The sequence below is a fragment of the Oncorhynchus tshawytscha genome, unplaced genomic scaffold (genome assembly GCF_018296145.1).
Source record: "Oncorhynchus tshawytscha isolate Ot180627B unplaced genomic scaffold, Otsh_v2.0 Un_contig_18272_pilon_pilon, whole genome shotgun sequence".
In the NCBI taxonomy this organism is placed as follows: domain Eukaryota; kingdom Metazoa; phylum Chordata; class Actinopteri; order Salmoniformes; family Salmonidae; genus Oncorhynchus; species Oncorhynchus tshawytscha.
The window spans coordinates 1,561-20,452 of NW_024607216.1; the positions used below are offsets into that span (position 1 = coordinate 1,561).

General features: G+C 46.7%; 1 protein-coding gene and 1 long non-coding RNA gene across 2 annotated transcripts; both read left to right on the forward strand.

Annotated features, from left to right (window-relative positions):
- The first annotated feature begins 773 nt into the window (after positions 1-773).
- Positions 774-12,831, forward strand: LOC121842410 (inaD-like protein). Its single transcript, XM_042312406.1, has 6 exons — positions 774-789; positions 896-984; positions 1,514-1,652; positions 7,722-7,801; positions 8,685-8,741; positions 12,784-12,831. The coding sequence occupies exons 1-6, from the start codon at positions 774-776 to the stop codon at positions 12,829-12,831; spliced, it is 429 nt and encodes a 142-aa protein (XP_042168340.1).
- Positions 12,832-18,169: 5,338 nt separating this feature from the next.
- Positions 18,170-18,862, forward strand: LOC121842411. The gene is made up of 3 exons (XR_006081095.1): positions 18,170-18,263; positions 18,412-18,483; positions 18,687-18,862. It is a non-coding gene; the product is annotated as an uncharacterized LOC121842411 (long non-coding RNA).
- The last annotated feature ends 30 nt before the right edge of the window (positions 18,863-18,892 follow it).

Below are 18,892 nucleotides of genomic sequence, written 5' to 3' on the forward strand. Positions count from 1 at the left end.
TTGATGTTATTGCTAGACCCTGAACTTAACTATAATGCATTGTGTATTATTCATATTTCCAGTTTGTACAAATATTAACATTGTCTTTCTTTCTGTCTTTCTTTCCCCCTATAGGATGGGCGCCTGCGTACAGGTGACCACATCCTGCGTATTGGTGAGACCCCACAGGTGGCTTGACCAGCGACCAGGTGGTCAAGGTGATGCAGGCTGCGGGAGCCACGTGCGCATGCTCATCGCCCGTGACCCCTCGGGACAGTACTCCACCTCCCCGCCGCCCCCTCCCCGCCCTCTGCCAGCCCCGTCTTTGTCTTACCCTCTGAGTCGAACCCCAGAGTAGGATCCGCAGGACAGTGAGTGAGACAGGAGGATGGGGAACACACACACACAAACCTAGACATGCACACACCTTCTCTTGTGACCCCTGCCCCTCTACTGACCTACATATTGTGGGAATATGTCCGTGACATTAGAACGTCAGTACATGTACAGCATATCTCTATGGTTTTCCAGCCCAACCTGGAGGGTTATGAGATCCATAAAGTGCCTCTGAGGAAGAAGGAGGGCCAGAGCCTGGGGATCACCATCATCGGATACAACAACCTCGAAGGTAGGCCGATGCCCAATACCATGTCAACTCCTGGCTCCCTAGCCTTTTACCCTGAACCCAGGCCCCTAATCCTAGTCCCCTAGCCTTTTACCCTGAACCCAGGCCCTAATCCTAGCTCCCTAGCCCCTATTTGTACTCCGATCCTGTATTGTTGACTCTGTTTGAGATGTATTGTTTTGATGGTGTCTTGTCTCTCTACTCCCCTCTCCTTGATCTCTCTCTCTCTGCTCTCTCATTCTTTCCTTCCGTCTGTCTCACTTTCTCCACCTCCCCTTCTCTCTCTCCTAGACGCGGTCGGGGTGTTTGTGAAGAACGTGGTTCCTGGGAGTGCCGCTGAGCAGAGCGGAAACATCCGGATCTATGACAGGATAATAGAGGTGAGACCATTAATCAGATTTTAATGAGCGCAACCCTCATTAACCCCAAGGTGTGTGTGTGCGAGAGTGAGAGAGTGAGAGTGAGAGAGCATTAGAGTGAATGAGTGAGCGAGTGTGAGAGAGAAGCATACACCACACTATGACATGACCATACACCACACTATAACACAACCACACACCACACTATAACACAACCACACACCACACTATAACACAACCACACACCACACTATAACACAACCACACACCACACTATAACACAACCACACACCACACTATAACACAACCACACACCACACTATAACACAACCATACACCACACTATAACACAACCATACACCACACTATAACACAACCACACACAACACTATAACACAACCATATTGGGTCTTCATTGTCAGTTCAGATTTCTATTGAAAATCTGTTCTCACTGTCTTACCTGCTTAAAATAGAAAATTGTCAGAAACCCCCTGTCAGAGATTACGGGGACAAGGGTGAGAAGTAATTTTGGCCTGTTTCATTGTGCCAGCTGGACGGGGTGAGCCTGCAGGGCTTCACTAACCAGGAGGTTCTGGAGGTGATGAAGCAGACAGGCCAGACGGTCCTCCTCACCCTGGTCAGGAAAATGGCCTCGCCCAAACCGTCACTGGAGAGGTCCCTGGACAAAGGTAAGGACTACTAGTACTCTTTACCAGTTACCTGTGAGTGTGTATCACTAGTCCTACTAGAGCAGAAATACAGCCGGTATTATGTGTTTTGCATCATATAATGCTGCATTTTGCATCACATAAGGATCTGTTTCACGTCACGTCAGGGTGCGTTTTGCGTCACGTCAGGGTGCGTTTTGGTCACGTCAGGGTTTTTGCGTCACGTCAGGGTGGGTTTTTGCGTCACGTCAGGGTGCGTTTTGCGTCATGTCAGGGTGCGTTTTGCGTCACGTCAGGGTGCGTTTTGCGTCATACCGGCTGTATTTCTGTATTTTGAAATGTATATACATCTTGATAACTTGATTGCTGACATGAAAAACATTTTGGGACTATATCAACAATGGACTAATGAAACAATTACCAATTTGGTGGAATTTTCCTGTAAGACCAATGGACTTATTCAGAAATGCAGACTTTCATAAGGGTACATTGATGGCTCGGGAAGTGCACCGGTGTAATTAGTGAAAGGACATCCCTAAACCTCGGGAGTGTACATGTAACTGTGACTGGTTGATAAGGTGGACACGAAGACAGGACCTTTTAAACTACCACCCTAATAGATACATACTCCACTGTCCTACAGTCCAATGAGTTCAACCTTCTTCCTGCCATCTGCAGTCCAATGAGTTCAACCTCCGGCCTTCTACAATCCAATGAGCCTGCCATCTGCAATCCACTGAGTTCAACCTCCCTCCGGCCTTCTGCAGTCACTGAGTTCAGCCTCCCTCCATCTGCAGTCCACTGAGAGTCCTGCCATCTGCAGTCCACTGAGTTCAGCCTCCCTCCTGCCATCTGCAGTCCACTGAGTTCAGCCTCCCTCCTGCCATCTGCAGTCCACTGAGTTCAGCCTCCCTCCTGCCATCTGCAGTCCACTGAGTTCAGCCTCCCTCCTGCCATCTGCAGTCCACTGAGTTCAACCTCCCTCCTGCCATCTGCAGTCCACTGAGTTCAGCCTCCCTCCTGCCATCTGCAGTCCACTGAGTTCAGCCTCCCTCCCGCCATCTGCAGTCCACTGAATTCAACCTCCCCTTCTGCAGTCCACTGAGTTCAACCTCCCTCCTGCCATTTCTAATTACCATCCAGCATCAGAGGGGAAGATTACTATGACAAATTTGTTTGCTACTCTATACAGTAATTTTCAAAAAGTCTCGGGGAAAGCATCCAAAGTTCTATGAACTAATTTCCTGTGACTTCTCAGATGCTTGCTGCATTGGTCACTTCATTGGCCATTGGTCAGCTGAGCAGTGTGACAGAGGTGATTTAGAAGAGGTTGAATCACTGTGGAACTCTTATCTCTCCTGGGCTCTTTGTTTCATTACAGCGGTTAGGGAGAGGGATACAACACCCTCTGAGCTAACTGGAGACTGCTAACCTTGTAAAGTGAGCGGTCTGATTTCACACACACACACACACACACACAAACATACTACTTAATCACACACAGGCACTGGTGTTTTCCCTCACGTACAGTCTGCTTGACTTGTCGTACTTGGATGGCCCAGTGCCTTCAGAAAGTATTCACACCCCTGGACTTTTGACATATTTTGTTGTTACAGCCTGAATTTTGTCAACACACAATACCGCATAATGAAAACATGCTTTTATAAATTCTTGCATATTTATTGGATATAAAATACAGACATATCTGATTTTACGTAAGTATTCACACCCCGAGTCAGTACATGTTAGAATCAACATTGGCAGCGTTTACAGCTGTGAGTATTTCTGGGTAAGTCTCCAAAAGCTTTGCACACTTAGATTTTCTAGACAGCAAGGTGAATTTGTCTCCCAGTGTCTGTACAGCAGGGATCATCACCTATACTGAACAAAAATATAAACGCAACATTTGACAATTTCAATGATTTTACTGAGTTACAGTTCATATAATAAAATCAGTCAATTGAAATAAAGGAATTAGGCCCAAATGTATGGATTCCACATGACTGGGAAGGGGCGTAGCCATGGGTTAGGCATAGACCCACCCACTGGGGAGCCAGGCCCAGCCACTGGGGAGCCAGGCCCAGCCAAAAGATCATGGTGAGCCAGGCCCAGCCATGCCAGGCCCAGCCACTGGGGAGCCAGGCCCAGCCACTGGGGAGCCATAGCCACTAAACTGGGGAGCCAGGCCCATTTGAAAACAATGGAGGATAGATCAACAAGATTGTATTTACTCCACAATACTAATCTAAATGACAGACGGAAAGAAGGAAGCCTGTACAGAATAAATATATTCTAGAACATGCATCCTGTTTGCAACAAGGCACTAAAGTAATACTGCAACTAATGTGGCAAAGAAATGAACTTATTGTCCAGAATACAAAGCATTATGTTTGTGGCAATCCAACACATCACTGAATACCCACTCTTAAAATGACATGGTGGTGGATGCCTCATAATAGGGGCATGCTTGTAATCAGCAAGGACTAGGGAGTTATTTTAGGATAAAAATAAACAGAATAGAGCTAAGCACAGGCAAAATCCTAGAGGAAAGCCTGGTTCAGTCTGCTTTCCAACAGACACTGGGAGACAAATTCACCTTTCAGCAGGACAATAACCTAAAACACAAGGCCAAATATACACTGGAGTTGCTTACAAGATGACATTGAATGCTCCCGAGTGGCCTAGTTACAGTTTTGACTTAAAAATCTATAGCAAGACTTGAAAATGACTGTCTAGCAATGATCAACAACCAACTTGACAGTGGTGAAGAGTTTAAAACAGAATAATGTGCAAATATTGTACAATCCAGGTGTGCAAAGATCTTAGACTCATGGGTGTAATTGCTGCCAAAGGTGATTCTAACATGTATTATTTACTCAGGGCTGTACAAAAATACATTTGCACAAAATATTCCAAAAATCTGTTTTTACTTTTTCATGATGTGCTATTGTCTGTAGATGGGTGTGACAAATTCAGTCTGCAACAACACAATGTTGAATAATTCAAGGGGTTTGAATACTTTCTGCAGGCACTGTACATGTCTCCCCTTTTCATATGTGTCTGGTGTTATCTAGTTACTGGATGGAACAAAAGAGGGTTATGATTTTGGAAAGAGATGTACGATGATCAGGTGTCCACATACTGTTGGTCATGTAGTGTATGTTTGTCTCATTTAAAGGTGATAGCTAGGGAAGTAACACCTGAAGCAGAAATACATGAGTTCTGTCCCAAATGGTAGTAAGTGTCAGGCGCACCGATTTGAGTGTGTCAAGAACCGCAAAGCTGCTGAGGTTTTACACGCTCAACAGCTTCGTGTGTCTATCAAGAATGGTCCACCACCGAAAAGACATCCAGCCAACTTGACACACTGTGGGAGGCATAGGAGTCAACATGGGCCAGCATCCCTGTGGAACATTTTCAACACCTTGTAGAGTCCATGCCCCGAGTGCAACTCAATATCAGGAAGGTGTTCCTAATGCTTTGTACACTCAGTGTATAGAGCACTTATTTTGAACAGAGCCCTATGGGCTCAAAGTAGTGTCCTAGCGAATAGTGTGCCGTTTGGGACAAATACATGCGTTGTTATATGTATTAGAATCATTGAAAGTTGAAGATGTTGGAAACTGATTCTAGTCCATTCCACTGCAGAACAACTGTTGGCTGATGTCCACGTGGAGGTTTTGAGTGAGTCTTAACTGAAGCGCTGATGTGGGCTTTTTAGTTTTTACTGTAGTTCAGTGTAGTGGCACAATGAGCTGTCAATCACGTAGAACAATGTATGTCTGAACCATTGACATTCACAGTACATTACACAACACCTTTGCAAAAAATCTCTTATGGTAGTGCCACTGTGCCAGTACAGTAACTTAACACTTGAACCAGTCTGATTGTGCTTGTCCACCCTGACTCCCACGTCCACCCTGGCTCCCACGTCCACCCTGGCTGGCTCCACCGTCCACCCTGGCTCCACTGTCCACCCTGGCTCCACCTGGCTCCACCGTCCACCCTGACTCCCCACCCTGACTCCACCCCTGACTCCGCCCACCCTGGCTCCACCCTGACTCCCACGTCCACCCTGGCTCCCACGTCCACCCTGGCTCCACTGTCCACCCTGGCTCCACACCCTGGCTCCACCGTCCACCCTGGCTCCACCGTCCACCCTGGCTCCACCGTCCACCCTGACTCCCACGTCCACCCTGGACTCCCATGTCCACCCTGACTCCCACGTCCACCCTGGCTCCACCGTCCACCCTGACTCCACCCTGACTCCCACTCCACCCCTGGCCCACGTCCACCCTGGCTCCACGTCCACCCTGACTCCACCCTGGCTCCCTGTCCACCCTGGCTCCACCGTCCACCCTGGCTCCACCGTCCACCCTGGCTCCACCGTCCACCCTGGCTCCCCGTCCACCCTGGCTCCACCGTCCACCCTGACTCCCCGTCCACCCTGACTCCCCCGTCCACCCTGGCTCCACCGTCCACCCTGACTCCCACGTCCACCCTGGCTCCCACGTCCACCCTGGCTCCACCGTCCACCCGTCCACCCTGGCTCCACTGACTCCACCCTGGCTCCACCGTCCACCCTGGCTCCACCGTCCACCCTGGCTCCACCGTCCACCCTGGACTCCACCCTGGCTCCACCGTCCACCCTGACTCCCACTCCACCCTGGCTCCACCGTCCACCTGGCTCCCCTGGCTCCACGTCCACCCTGGCTCCACCGTCCACCCTGGCTCCTCCCACGCCCACCCCTGGCTCCCACGTCCCCTGGCTCTCCCACGCCCACCCTGACTCCACCCTGACTCCACCGTCCACCCTGGCTCCACCGTCCACCCTGGCTCCGTCCACCCTGGACTCCACCTGACTCCCACGCCCACCCTGACTCCACCCTGGCTCCACCGTCCACCCTGGCTCCCACGTCCACCCTGACTCCACCGTCCACCCTGACTCCACCCTGGCTCCCACGTCCAGCTGTTCTCTTTCTTTCTCTCTTGCCTCTCTCTTCCTTCCCTCTATTTTTCTTTGCTAACTGACTGAAATGTATTGTAAATATTTAGGTGTGTATTATATTCATCAGGGATGCCCATTAGCTGTTGCCAAGGCAGCTACTCTTCCTGCGGTCCGAACACATTAAGGCACTTGCGTCACTTCCAACTTTGTGGCAACAGTTTGTGGTGGGTATGTGTGTTCGTGCGTGTCCTCCGCCTGGCCCACAGATGTTCCTTCCTCCTTGACATCCCAAAACCATGTATTAGGCTATTTATTCAGTGAAACATTGGAGAGGAATTGCTCAGCGGCGAGTGGTTAGCCATGTTAATTAATCAGGTACAGTACTGGAGCTCATGTCACAAGCCTTTGGGTTTTTACACACCGGGGCTGACAGAAAGCGAGAGAGACACACACACACCATGTAGGACTCAAACGGTTCCATGTGTGTTGGGAGTGGTTGTGGTCAGTCCAAGGGAGCTAGCTCTGAGGAGTTTCTCTTTACATCTTTACACTGGTAATGAACACGCAGCGTAAAATAATTCCTCCTCCATGTCCTGCTGCTGATTTTCCCCCCCAGGTTCACTGTAAAAAGTCCTACAGTACAGTTGTGGGGGAGCCGAACTCATGTCTGTCTCATTACTTCCTGGATCACAAGCAGCAATCTTGTTACCCTGTCAGTGTCCCAGGGTTGACTTCTCACTCAGTTAAGCTTAAAGGGAAATTCTGCCACCAGGATCTGCGTAGACTATGTGAAAACAGCAGGTTTCTATAGTCTGTGGTTAAAAATACTGTATAATAAGAATGGTCCTAAAAAAAATGCTTCTCTGTGACAGGTAGGATTAAAAGTAAAAAACAATGATTTCTTAGCCCAAACAAGGTTTTTTTTGTTTGAACTTTTGCTGTTTTCTACAAAATGTAAATGTGCCGTTTTCACATATGTTGATGCTGGTATTGTGCCGGGGATGATGACAGTGAGGTTGTAAAGTGGTGTAATTGCCCTTAACAGCGAAGTTCCATTCAAAATACAATTGAACATGTTTTGTGTCGTTCCTCACGTCCCAGATTTATTAACATGTGCATTGACACTGTCCTTTGTCTTACAGGTGTGGAAGAGATATCTCTGTCTGAGCTGGAGCTGAAGGACAAATGGGAGCAGTCTCTGGGGCCACAGTACGATGTTCTGGTGAGATTCTAACTGACAGCAGGAAATGAACATATGGACAGAATACCAACACACCATAGACAAGCTCAGAGAAATCAGTCATGTCAATCAGTAACAGTTTGATTTGATATCAAGTGAGGTTTGATCATCCCATAGGGAAGGAATTATATAATTAAGCAATAAGCTACGAGGGGTTGTGGTATATGGCCAAATAAACCACAGCTAACATGCTGACCAGACCGCCGCACACCCGATATCACACGCATGTTGATTTTGTCCACCCACACCAGACGTGATCAAGACCCATGTTGCTATATCAAAATGAACTCTGAACCAACTTTATTCATTTCCGTCAATTTAGCTAGCTAGCTTGCTGTTGCTAACTAATTTGTCGTGGGATATAAACATTGCATTGTTATTTTACCTGAAATGCACAGGCCAGAAATGCACAAGGTAAACCGAGCTTGTTTTTCTAGTAATCTTTCTTCCTTCAGGCTTCTTGGAATTTTATATGATGGTTGCAACCAACTTTAAGGTGCATCACCACCACCAACTGGACTGGAGTGTAAACCTTAGTTCATCTTTCAATCACCCACGTGGGTATATGCTCCTAAAATACAATGAGATCAGTGTGGGTGCAATGATTGAATAACATGTATGTGTACATTTATTTTGCCATGCCTATGTACGCGTCAGCATGTAAGGGCTGTTCTTGATGCGGATACAGCCGTTGCTGTGGTATATTGGCCATATACCACAAACCCCCGAGGTGTTATAATTCCTATTATCAACTGGTTACCAATGTAATTAGAACAGTAAAAATAAATGTTTTGTCAGCCAATCAGCATTCAGGGCTCAAACCACCCAGTTTATAATGACCATTGTTTGTGTGTTTTCCTCCCAGGTGGTTGAACTGGACCCTGTTATTGAAGATGATGCTGAATTACAGAATTACTCCAAGGTGACCACCAGTTAAAATCAAATATTGGAGCTTAATGCTTATGCCACACAGTTCCTTTGACAAAACCACCCCAGTTATCACAGGGATGTTACAGAATGGCGCCGGAGGGGATGGCTGCCATTTACAGGCTCCCAACCAACTGTGCTATTTTGTGTGTTTTCTCACATTGTTTGTAACTTATTTTGTACATAATGTTGCTGCTACCGCCTCTTATGACCGAGAAGAGCTTCTGGACATCAGAACGGCGATTACTCACCTCGAACTGGATGAAGATTTTTCCCTTTAATGAGTCTAAAGCAAAGGACATACTGTTTCTCCAAGACCAGGCCCAAATCCCCATCATTCGCATGAAGAACAGGAGGTACAGGGGGTGGAGTTCGATGTGCCTTGTGAAAATTCGTTGGTGAGTGGGTAAGAATAAACTGGATGAGGTCCGTTCGAGACTATCCTACCAGCACATTAAAACTGTGATATCTGATGTTTCGCCAAGTCGTGGCTGAACGACGATACGGATAATATGGCTGGGTTTTCCTGTCAGGACAGAACGGCTACGTCCGGTAAGACGAGGTGTGTCTATTTGTCAATAACAGCTGGTGCGCGATGTCTAATATTAATCCTTGAGGTATTGCTTGCCTGAGGTAGAGTACCTCATGATAAGCTCGGTTTGTCATTTTTTCTTAAAACAAAACCACTATTCATTAAATACGAATACCGAACTTGTTTTTGCGTTGATGCCACGAAGTGGTTAGCTTTTAACAGCTAGGACCGCTATTTTTGTCCCAGAATCCTGCTTAACAGACAGGTTAAAGCCTGCTTGACAGAGACGCTACACTGCCATCAAACTAACGATGAGTTTTCCATTGGAGCCCTCTTTGTCTGGAGAAATAAATGAACGGTTCCTGAGCTGTATCTACTACGCTTTGTTTCGGGACAAACCGGATCACCAGAGTTCCGATGTGGCAATTGTTTGCCGAGGATTATAGGCTTGAGGTGGCTTCCTTTGATCACGCAGATCGCCAGCTTACGTAAGAAACTGGGGAAACGCAGAGTGGAACATTTACATTTTCTGCGCTGGTGGCTGGACTGCGTTCGCGCATGTCGGATGTAAACAACAAATATTTTGGCCGTCCTGGATCTTCCTGCACCTTCATTGCTGGGGGTGCCTGTGTCTTGTCGGCCGCAGTGCCTACTACTACGATTTTGAAGTCGATATCGCCAACCTTCCGTCCCTGCTCTGGATCTCCATCTGACGCAGGACTGCGCCAGGAGAAATGGGCTCAAGTTATCCTTCTTCCTGCCCGTCCATAAAGGGTTCTCTGAATTCTGTAAAGCAAGGGTGTGGGCTGATTTCCTTGTCATTCTTGCCAGCTGTGATTTTGGGCAGCTCCATGGTAAGGATTGTGACTGTTTTTGCACCAGGAACAATGTCCTATCCCGGAGCTTGAGTAAAGGACGGGTTTTAATGACATGAAGGGTAGCTCTGAACAGTTGAAACTGGATTTTAAAGAGCCGATTGACTCTGCTAGACCCATCTGGCCCTGTTCCCTCTCTGAATCATGGCATTAAATGCTTAAGCAGGATTATTTATCTTCACAACTGGCTATGTGATTACTGCAGCTCAATGGGTATAACTTTTGTTGACAATTTCAATACCTTTTGGAAACAAAACACGTTTTATAAGGAGGATGGGATCCACCCAAATCATTTGGGTTCCTGGATCCTTTCACAGCATTGTAAGGCTGCATTGAGGCAATGATTTATCGTTGATCCCTACCTTTGTGATGTGGAGTTGTCATAATCCGTCAGCAAATGTACATTACACCAGAGGCGTTGGTAGACACAATCTTCCCAGTAACGCAATGAAAACAAGTAAGCATCCCCGAAGAAAAGTGCTCACAATAGCCCACTTTAACATAAGAGGCTTAAGAAACAAGGTTCATGAAATCAGTAATTTGCTAGACTTCAGTGTGGCTTTTGACATTATCGAGCATAGTCTGCTGCTGGAAAAATGTATGTGTAGGCTTTACACCCTCTGCAATATTGTGGATAAAGAGTTACCTGTCTAACAGAACACAGATGATGCTATTTAATAGAACATCAGTTATTCCCCAGGGCAGCTGTCTAGGCCCCTTACTTTTTTCAATCTTTACTAATGACATGCCACTGGCTTTGAGCATTATTTCAAATCAAATCAAACTTTATTTGTCACATGCGCCGAATACGGGATGTGTAGACTTTCCGTGAAATGCTTACTTGCAATCCCTTAACCAACAGTGCAGTTCAATAAAGAATTAAGAAAATATTTACCAAATAAACTAAAGTAAAAATAAAAAGTAACACAATAAAATAACAGTAATGAGGCTGTATACAGGGGATACTGGTACCGAGTCAATGTGCGGGGGTACAGGTTAGTCAAGGTAATTTTTACAGTTAGGTAGGGGTGAAGAGACTATGCATAGATAATAAACAGATTGATTTGGGACAAATCATTCACTAAACCCTAAAATCAATTAAATCTTGTAATAAATCATGTGGAATTTATTTTACTTTATTTCACCTTTATTTAACCAGGTAGGCAAGTTGAGAACAAGTTCTCATTTACTATTGCGACCTGGCCAAGATAAAGCAAAGCAGTTCAACACATACAACAACACAGAGTTACACATGGAGTAAAACAAACATACAGTAGAAAAATAAGTCTATATATAATGTAAGCAAATGAGGTGAGATAAGGGAGGTAAAGGCAAAAAAAAAAAAAAAGGCCATGGTGGCAAAGTAAATACAATATAGCAAGTAAAACATGAATGGTAGATTTGCAGTGGAAGAATGTGCGATAATGTAGAGAGAAATAATGGGGTGCAAAGGAGCAAAATAAATAAATAAATACAGTATGGGGAGAGGTAGTTGTTTGGACTAAATTATAGATGGGCTATGTACAGGTGCAGTAATCTGTGAGCTGCTCTGACAGCTGGTGCTTAAAGCTAGTGAGGGAGATTGAATTGAGTTGAGGTGACTAAACAGCTTGGAGTAACCCTGGATTGTAAACTGTCATGGTCAAAGCATATTGATACAACAGTAGCTAAGATGGGGAGAAGTCTGGCCATAATAAAGCGCTGCTCTACCTTCTTAACAGCACTATCAACAAGGCAGGTCCTACAGGTCCTAGTTTTGTCATACCTGGACTACTGTACAGTCATGGGGTCAGGTGCCACAAAAAGGGACTTAGGAAAATTTTAATTGGTTCAGAACAGGGCAGCACGGCTGGTCCTTGGATGTACAGAGAGTTAACATTAATTATATGCATGTCAATCTCTCCTGGCTCAAAGTGGAGGAGAGATTGACTTCACCACTACTTGTATTTATGAGAGGTATTGACATGTTGAACGCACCGAGCTGTCTGTCTAAAATACTGGCACACAGCACGGACACCTGTGCATACCCCACAAGACATACATCTTCACAGTCCCCAAGAACAGACTATGGGAGACCCACAGTACTACAGAGCCATGACCACATTAAGTAACTGATGCAAGTAGTAAAATTAGATTTAAAAACATATAACAAACACCTTATGGAACAGCGGGGACTGTGAAGCAACACAAACATAGGCACACACGTATGCATGGATTTTGTATTGTAGATATATGGTAGTGGTGGAGTAGGGGCCTGAGGGCACACAGTGTGTTGTGAAATCTGTGAATTTATTGTAATGTTTTTAAAATAGTTTTTACACTGCTGCTACTCACTTTTTATTATCTATGCATAGTCACTTTACCCCCCACCTACATGTACAAATTACCTCGACTTTTACCCCCTGCACACTGACTCGGTATATAGCCTCGGTATTGTTATTTTATTGTGTTACAATTTTTATAAAATTGTACTTTCATTTATTTAGTAAATATTTTCTTAACCAACAATGCAGTTCAAGAAATAGAGTTAAGGGCTTGTAAGTAAGCATTTCACAGTAAGGTTTACTACACCTGTTGTTGTATTCGGCGCATTTGATTAGATGATAAAATATTCTATTCTTTTATCCTAGCTGCTACCCATCCACACCATGCGTCTGGGGTGGAGTTGGACTCGTTGACGGCCACCACTACATCTCCTCTGTGGCCCCAGGAGGCCCTGTGGCCAAACACGGCCTCCTGAGACCAGAGGACGAACTACTAGAGGTACTGGACAGGCATCGAAACAACAACACACCACACAACACACACACAACATTTTCCTTGTCTAAAGGCATACAAAGTAACCAAACCATGACATTTAAAAATAGATGGGATGTAGCACAAAGATCAGGAAGTGATAGAAAACCCGTGATCTGTCAGTCATAATGCACTGGTTATACATGCAGGCTTTACCTGGCAGAACCTCAAGATTATGGTAGCACACATCTAATGTGTCATAACTTCAAATAATTTCCTAGTATTTTTTGTTCCCTATCACCTTGAGCCTGTCCAATAACCTTGGTGGTCAGGTGATGTCCCTGGCTCCAGTTCAGATGTAGCTGTGACTAGAGGGGGTTAGTTAGACCCGTGTCTAATGTACACTACAGGGGAACTCTGTGCTGTTGTATTTTCTGTTGTTCATTGGGCTTTTGCATTATAGGTGTGTGTGTTTGTCTATATGAGTGTGTGGTTGGGGGAGTGTGTGTGTTTGTCTATATGAGTGTGTGATTGGGGGAGTGTGTGTGTTTGTCTATATGAGTGTGTGGTTGGGGGAGTGTGTGTGTTTGTCTATATGAGTGTGTGGTTGGGGAGTGTGTGTGTTTGTCTATATGAGTGTGTGGTTGTTTGGGGAGTGTGTGGTGGGAGTGTGTGTGTGTTTGTCTATATGAGTGTGTGGTTGGGGAGTGTGTATGTGTGGGTACATACTCCTGTGAAGAGGGGTTAGCAGGCTAACCGAGGCCTTCTGTACGTCAGACCCCTGCCTCCCTCGCCCCTCTGTGCCACCCCCTGCGCACCCCTACCCCTCTTCCTGCCCGCTCCCCTCCCTGGCATGGCTTGGTGCAGATTCACCACTGTGCCCTCAACCTGTTGCTGTTGGCAGTCGTGGCAGAAGCAACCACCATAGTACTGTGGCACAGGACAGGAATACTCTGTGAGAGGAGGAGAGTAGAGGAGAGCGAGGAGAGGAGGGAGGCTAGTTTTAGAGCTCCAAATGTATCGCTAGATTCAAGTTTTAAATGCCCAAAGGTATAGCTCAATTTTATGTCAGGCTTCGTCACATCCCCAACCCTGCATACTAGTACACACGCATTTTTCTGAGCCGCAGTCTCCCGGTAAGATGGCAGGCCCCTAAACCTTAGTAGAGGTGGCCAGGTCTCACCTACATCTCTGGGCAGATGGCACAGAGCAGCCAGCGTCAGCTGGGCTCTCCAGATGCTCCTGCACAACCCACTCCATTAAACAGCAATCAAGAGGCCCAGCGGCTCCCTGAGTCCCCTCACTGAGAATAGGGCTATACCACTGGGTTGGCCCCTCTGATCTCACACACACGCACACACACATGCATGATCACGAGCACACACACACACAGGCGCGTGTACAGGCGCACACACGGGCGCAAGTACCAACACACACCCTCCTGCGGGCTACTATATCTCTCTTGGTTCACTTCATTAACAGTGAGAGAACCTTTGTTGGGAATTGTTGAAGTCACAAATTGACTCCATTAGCTTCTGATGTCTTACACTACATGACCAGAAGTATGTGGACACCTGCTCGTCGAACATCTCATTCCAAAATCATGGGCATTAACATGGAGTTGGTCCCACCCTTTGCTGCTATAACAGCCTCTACTCTTCTGGGATGCCTTTCCACTAGATGTTGGAACATTGCTGCGGAGACTTGTTTCCATTCAGCGACAAGAGCATTAGTGAGGTCGGACACTGATGTTGCGCGATTAGGCCTGGCTTGCAGTCGGCATTCCAATTCATCCGAAAGGTCTTCGATGGGGTTGAGGGGAGGGCTCTCTGCAGACCAATCAAGTTCTTCCACACCGATCTCGACAAAACATTTCTGTATGGACCTTGCTTTGTGCATGGGGGCATTGTCATGCTGAAAGGGGAAAGGGCCTTCCCCAAACAATTGTCACAAAGTTGGAAACACAGAATTGTCTAGAATGTCATTGTATGCTGTAGCGTTAAGATTTCCCTTCACTGGAACTAAGGGGGCCTAGCCCGAACCATGAAAAACAGCACCAGACCATTATTCCTCCTACACCAAACTTTACAGTTGGCACTATGCATTGGGGCAGGTAGTGTTCTCCTGGAATCCGCCAAATTTGTCCATCAGACTGCCAGATGGCTCCAGAGAATGCGTTTCCGCTGCTCCAGAGTCCAATGGTGGCAAACTTTACACCACTACAGCCGACACTTGTTATTGCGCTTGGTGATGTTAGGCTTGTGTATCTGCTCGGCCATGGCAATCCATTTCATGAAGCTCCCAACTAACAGTTATTGTGCTGACATTGTGTCCAGAAGCCATTTGGAATTCGGCAGGGAGGACAGACTATTCTTACACTCTTCAGCACTCACCGGCCCCGTTCTGTGAGCTTGTGTAGTCCACCAGTTCACGGCTGAGCCATGGTTTCTCCTAGACGTTTCCACTTCACAATAACAGCACTCACCGGCCCCGTTCTGTGAGCTTGTGTAGTCCACCAGTTCACGGCTGAGCCATGGTTTCTCCTAGACGTTTCCACTTCACAATAACAGCACTCACCGGCCCCGTTCTGTGAGCTTGTGTAGTCCACCAGTTCACGGCTGAGCCATGGTTTCTCCTAGACGTTTCCACTTCACAATAACAGCACTCACCGGTCCGGTTCTGTGAGCTTGTGTAGTCCACCAGTTCACGGCTGAGCCATGGTTTCTCCTGTTTCCACTTCACAATAACAGCACTCATGGTTAGTCCACCAGTTCACGGCTGAGCCATGGTTTCTCCTAGATTTCCACTTCACAATAACAGCACTCACCGGTCCGGTTCTGTGAGCTTGTGTAGTCCACCAGTTCACGGCTGAGCCATGGTTTCTCCTAGACGTTTCCACTTCACAATAACAGCACTCACCGGTCCGGTTCTGTGAGCTTGTGTAGTCCACCAGTTCACGGCTGAGCCATGGTTTCTCCTAGACGTTTCCACTTCACAATAACAGCACTCATGAGCTTGTTTCCACCACTCGACTGAGCCATGGTTTCTCCTAGCGTTTCCACTTCACAATAACAGCACTCACCGGTCCGGTTCTGTGAGCTTGTGTAGTAGACTGAGCCATCCTAGACGTAACAGCACTCACCGGTCCCGTTCTGTGAGCGTCCACCACTTCACGACTGAGCCATGGTTTCTCCTAGACGTTTCCACTTCACAATAACAGCACTCACCGGTCCCGTTCTGTGAGCTTGTGTAGTCCACCACTTCACGACTGAGCCATGGTTTCTCCTAGACGTTTCCACTTCACAATAACAGCACTCACCGGTCCGGTTCTGTGAGCTTGTGTAGTCCACCACTTCACGACTGAGCCATGGTTTATCCTAGACGTTTCCACTTCACAATAACAGCACTCACCGGTCCGGTTCTGTGAGCTTGTGTAGTCCACCAGTTCACGGCTGAGCCATGGTTTATCCTAGACGTTTCCACTTCACAATAACAGCACTCACCGGTCCCGTTCTGTGAGCTTGTGTAGTCCACCACTTCACGACTGAGCCATGGTTTACTGAGCCATGGTTTCTCCTAGACGTTTCCACTTCACAATAACAGCACTTACAGTGGACAGGGGAAAGTCTAGAAAGGCAGAAATGTGACGAACTGACTTGTTGGTAAGGGGCCATCCTATTACGGTGCCACGTTGAAAGTCACTGATCTATTCAGTAAGGACATTCTACTGCCAATGTTTTCTATGGAGATTGCATGGCTGTGTGCTCAATTTTTATACACCTGTTAGCAATGGGTGTAGCTGAAATCATCAAATCAAATCAAATTTATTTATATAGCCCTTCGTACATCAGCTGATATCTCAGTGCTGTACAGAAACCCAGCCTAAAACCCCAAACAGCAAGCAATGCAGGTGTAGAAGCACGGTGGCTAGGAAAAACTCCCTAGAAAGGCCAAAACCTAGGAAGAAACCTAGAGAGGAACCAGGCTATGTGGGGTGGCCAGTCCTCTTCTGGCTGTGCCTGTGGAGATTATAACAGAACATGGCCAAGATGTTCAAATGTTCATAAATGACCAGCATGGTCCAATAATAATAAGGCAGAACAGTTGAAACTGGAGCAGCAGCATAGCATGGGGACAGCAAGGAGTCATCATGTCAGGTAGTCCTGGGGCATGGTCCTAGGGCTCAGGTCCTCCGAGAGAGAGAAAGAAAGAGAGAATTGGAGAGAGCACACTTAAATTCACACAGGACACCGAATAGGACAGGAGAAGTACTCCAGATATAACAAACTGACCCTAGCCCCGACACAAACTACTGCAGCATAAATACTGGAGGCTGAGACAGGAGGGGTCAGGAGACACTGTGGCCCCATCCGAGGACACCCCCGGACAGGGCCAAACAGGAAGGATATAACCCCACCCACTTTGCCAAAGCACAGCCCCCACACCACTAGAGGGAAATAGCCGTATCCTCTAATTTGAAGGGGTGTCCACATTCTGTTGTATATATGGTACCAGTCAAAAGTTTGGACACACCTTCTCATTCAAGGTTTTTTGTTTATTTCTACATTGTAGAATAATAATGAAGACACTATGAAATAACACATGGAATCATGTAGTAACCAAAAAGTGATAAACCTATCAAAATATATTTTAGATTCTTCAGTAGCCACCCTTTGCCTTGATGACAGCTTTGCACACTGTTGGCTTTCTCTCATCCTAGACCTCCTTCAAGACTGTTGGAAAAACATTCCAGGTGAAGCTGGTTGAGAGAATGCCAAGAGTGTGCAAAGCTTCCATCAAGGCAAAGGGTGGCTAAAATCTAAAATATATTTGGATTTGTTTAACACTTTTTTGGTTACTACATGATTCCAAATGTGTTATTTCATTGTTTAGATGTCTTCACTATTATTCTGTGTGTCCAAACTTTTTGAATTGTACTGTATAGTGTATCTTCCCTTTTTGAAACTGGTCACCAGTGTATTTACTCTAAGTGAATGGTGTGTGTGTGTGTGTGTGTGTGTGTGTGTGTGCGCACACTGTGCAGGTGAATGGCCTGCTTTTCTGTGTGTCTGCCTTGTGCAGGAGATAGAGCACCTCTGTGTGTTATTGTGTTTATGATATCCTAAGGGAATTTCCTGTACGCTACATGTGAATTGTGTTTGTCGCTGTACGTGCTTTACTTGTGTCTCTGTCTACAGGTAAACGCGGTGCAGCTTTACGGCAAGTCGAGGCGCGAGGCGGTGGCGTTCCCTTCGTGAGGTTCCCCCTCCCTTCACCCTGGTGCTGCAGACACCTGACAGAGGAGAACTCAGACTACCAGCATGACCGGGACGATAAGTGGCGCTCGCCCAGCACTGCTGCCAGCCTCTCTGAGGTCAGGACACACATTTAGACAGTCACACACGTGCACACACACACTCACATATGTAAGCATGCACACGCATGTACACACACACACACCATTCACTTAGAGTAAATACCCTGGTGACCAGTGTATTAAGCCATGCTGCATGTCCTTCTAGATTGAAGCCAAGCTGTCTTCTGTATGGATTAGTCAAGCATACCGCCGAGACCCTACTGGTGACCAGCTTCAGGTATGCTACTCTATAATTTCACTGCAGTGCTGACACTTACTGGACAGCTTACTGTGTGTAACGTAGCCGATGACAGTTGCCAGGTGACAGTCTGTGTTGTAGCATGATGTACTGCAGTACAACACATATCTGTTTTTATCTGGTAAAGATGTTCCGGAATCTAAAATATCCTGTCTTAACCGTGTTCCTTTTTCACCCAGCAGGACCGAGCCACCCTAAAGGAGATCTCAGAGGAGGACCGAGCCACCCTAAAGGAGATCTCAGAGGAGGACCGAGCCACCCTAAAGGAGATCTCAGAGGAGGACCGAGCCACCCTAAAGGAGATCTCAGAGGAGGAGCAAGTGCCCACATGGAAGGAAGAGGGAGAGCTGGCTCTGTGGTCCCCCAGACATCCAGTTGTTGGAGCTGG

Excerpts from the sequence above, each read along its gene's own strand:
- LOC121842410 (XM_042312406.1), top strand. Across the intron at positions 985-1,513 it reads TCTATGACAGGATAATAGAG|CTGGACGGGGTGAGCCTGCA; the intron begins GTGAGACCATTA and ends TCATTGTGCCAG. Across the intron at positions 7,802-8,684 it reads GGCCACAGTACGATGTTCTG|GTGGTTGAACTGGACCCTGT; the intron begins GTGAGATTCTAA and ends TTTTCCTCCCAG.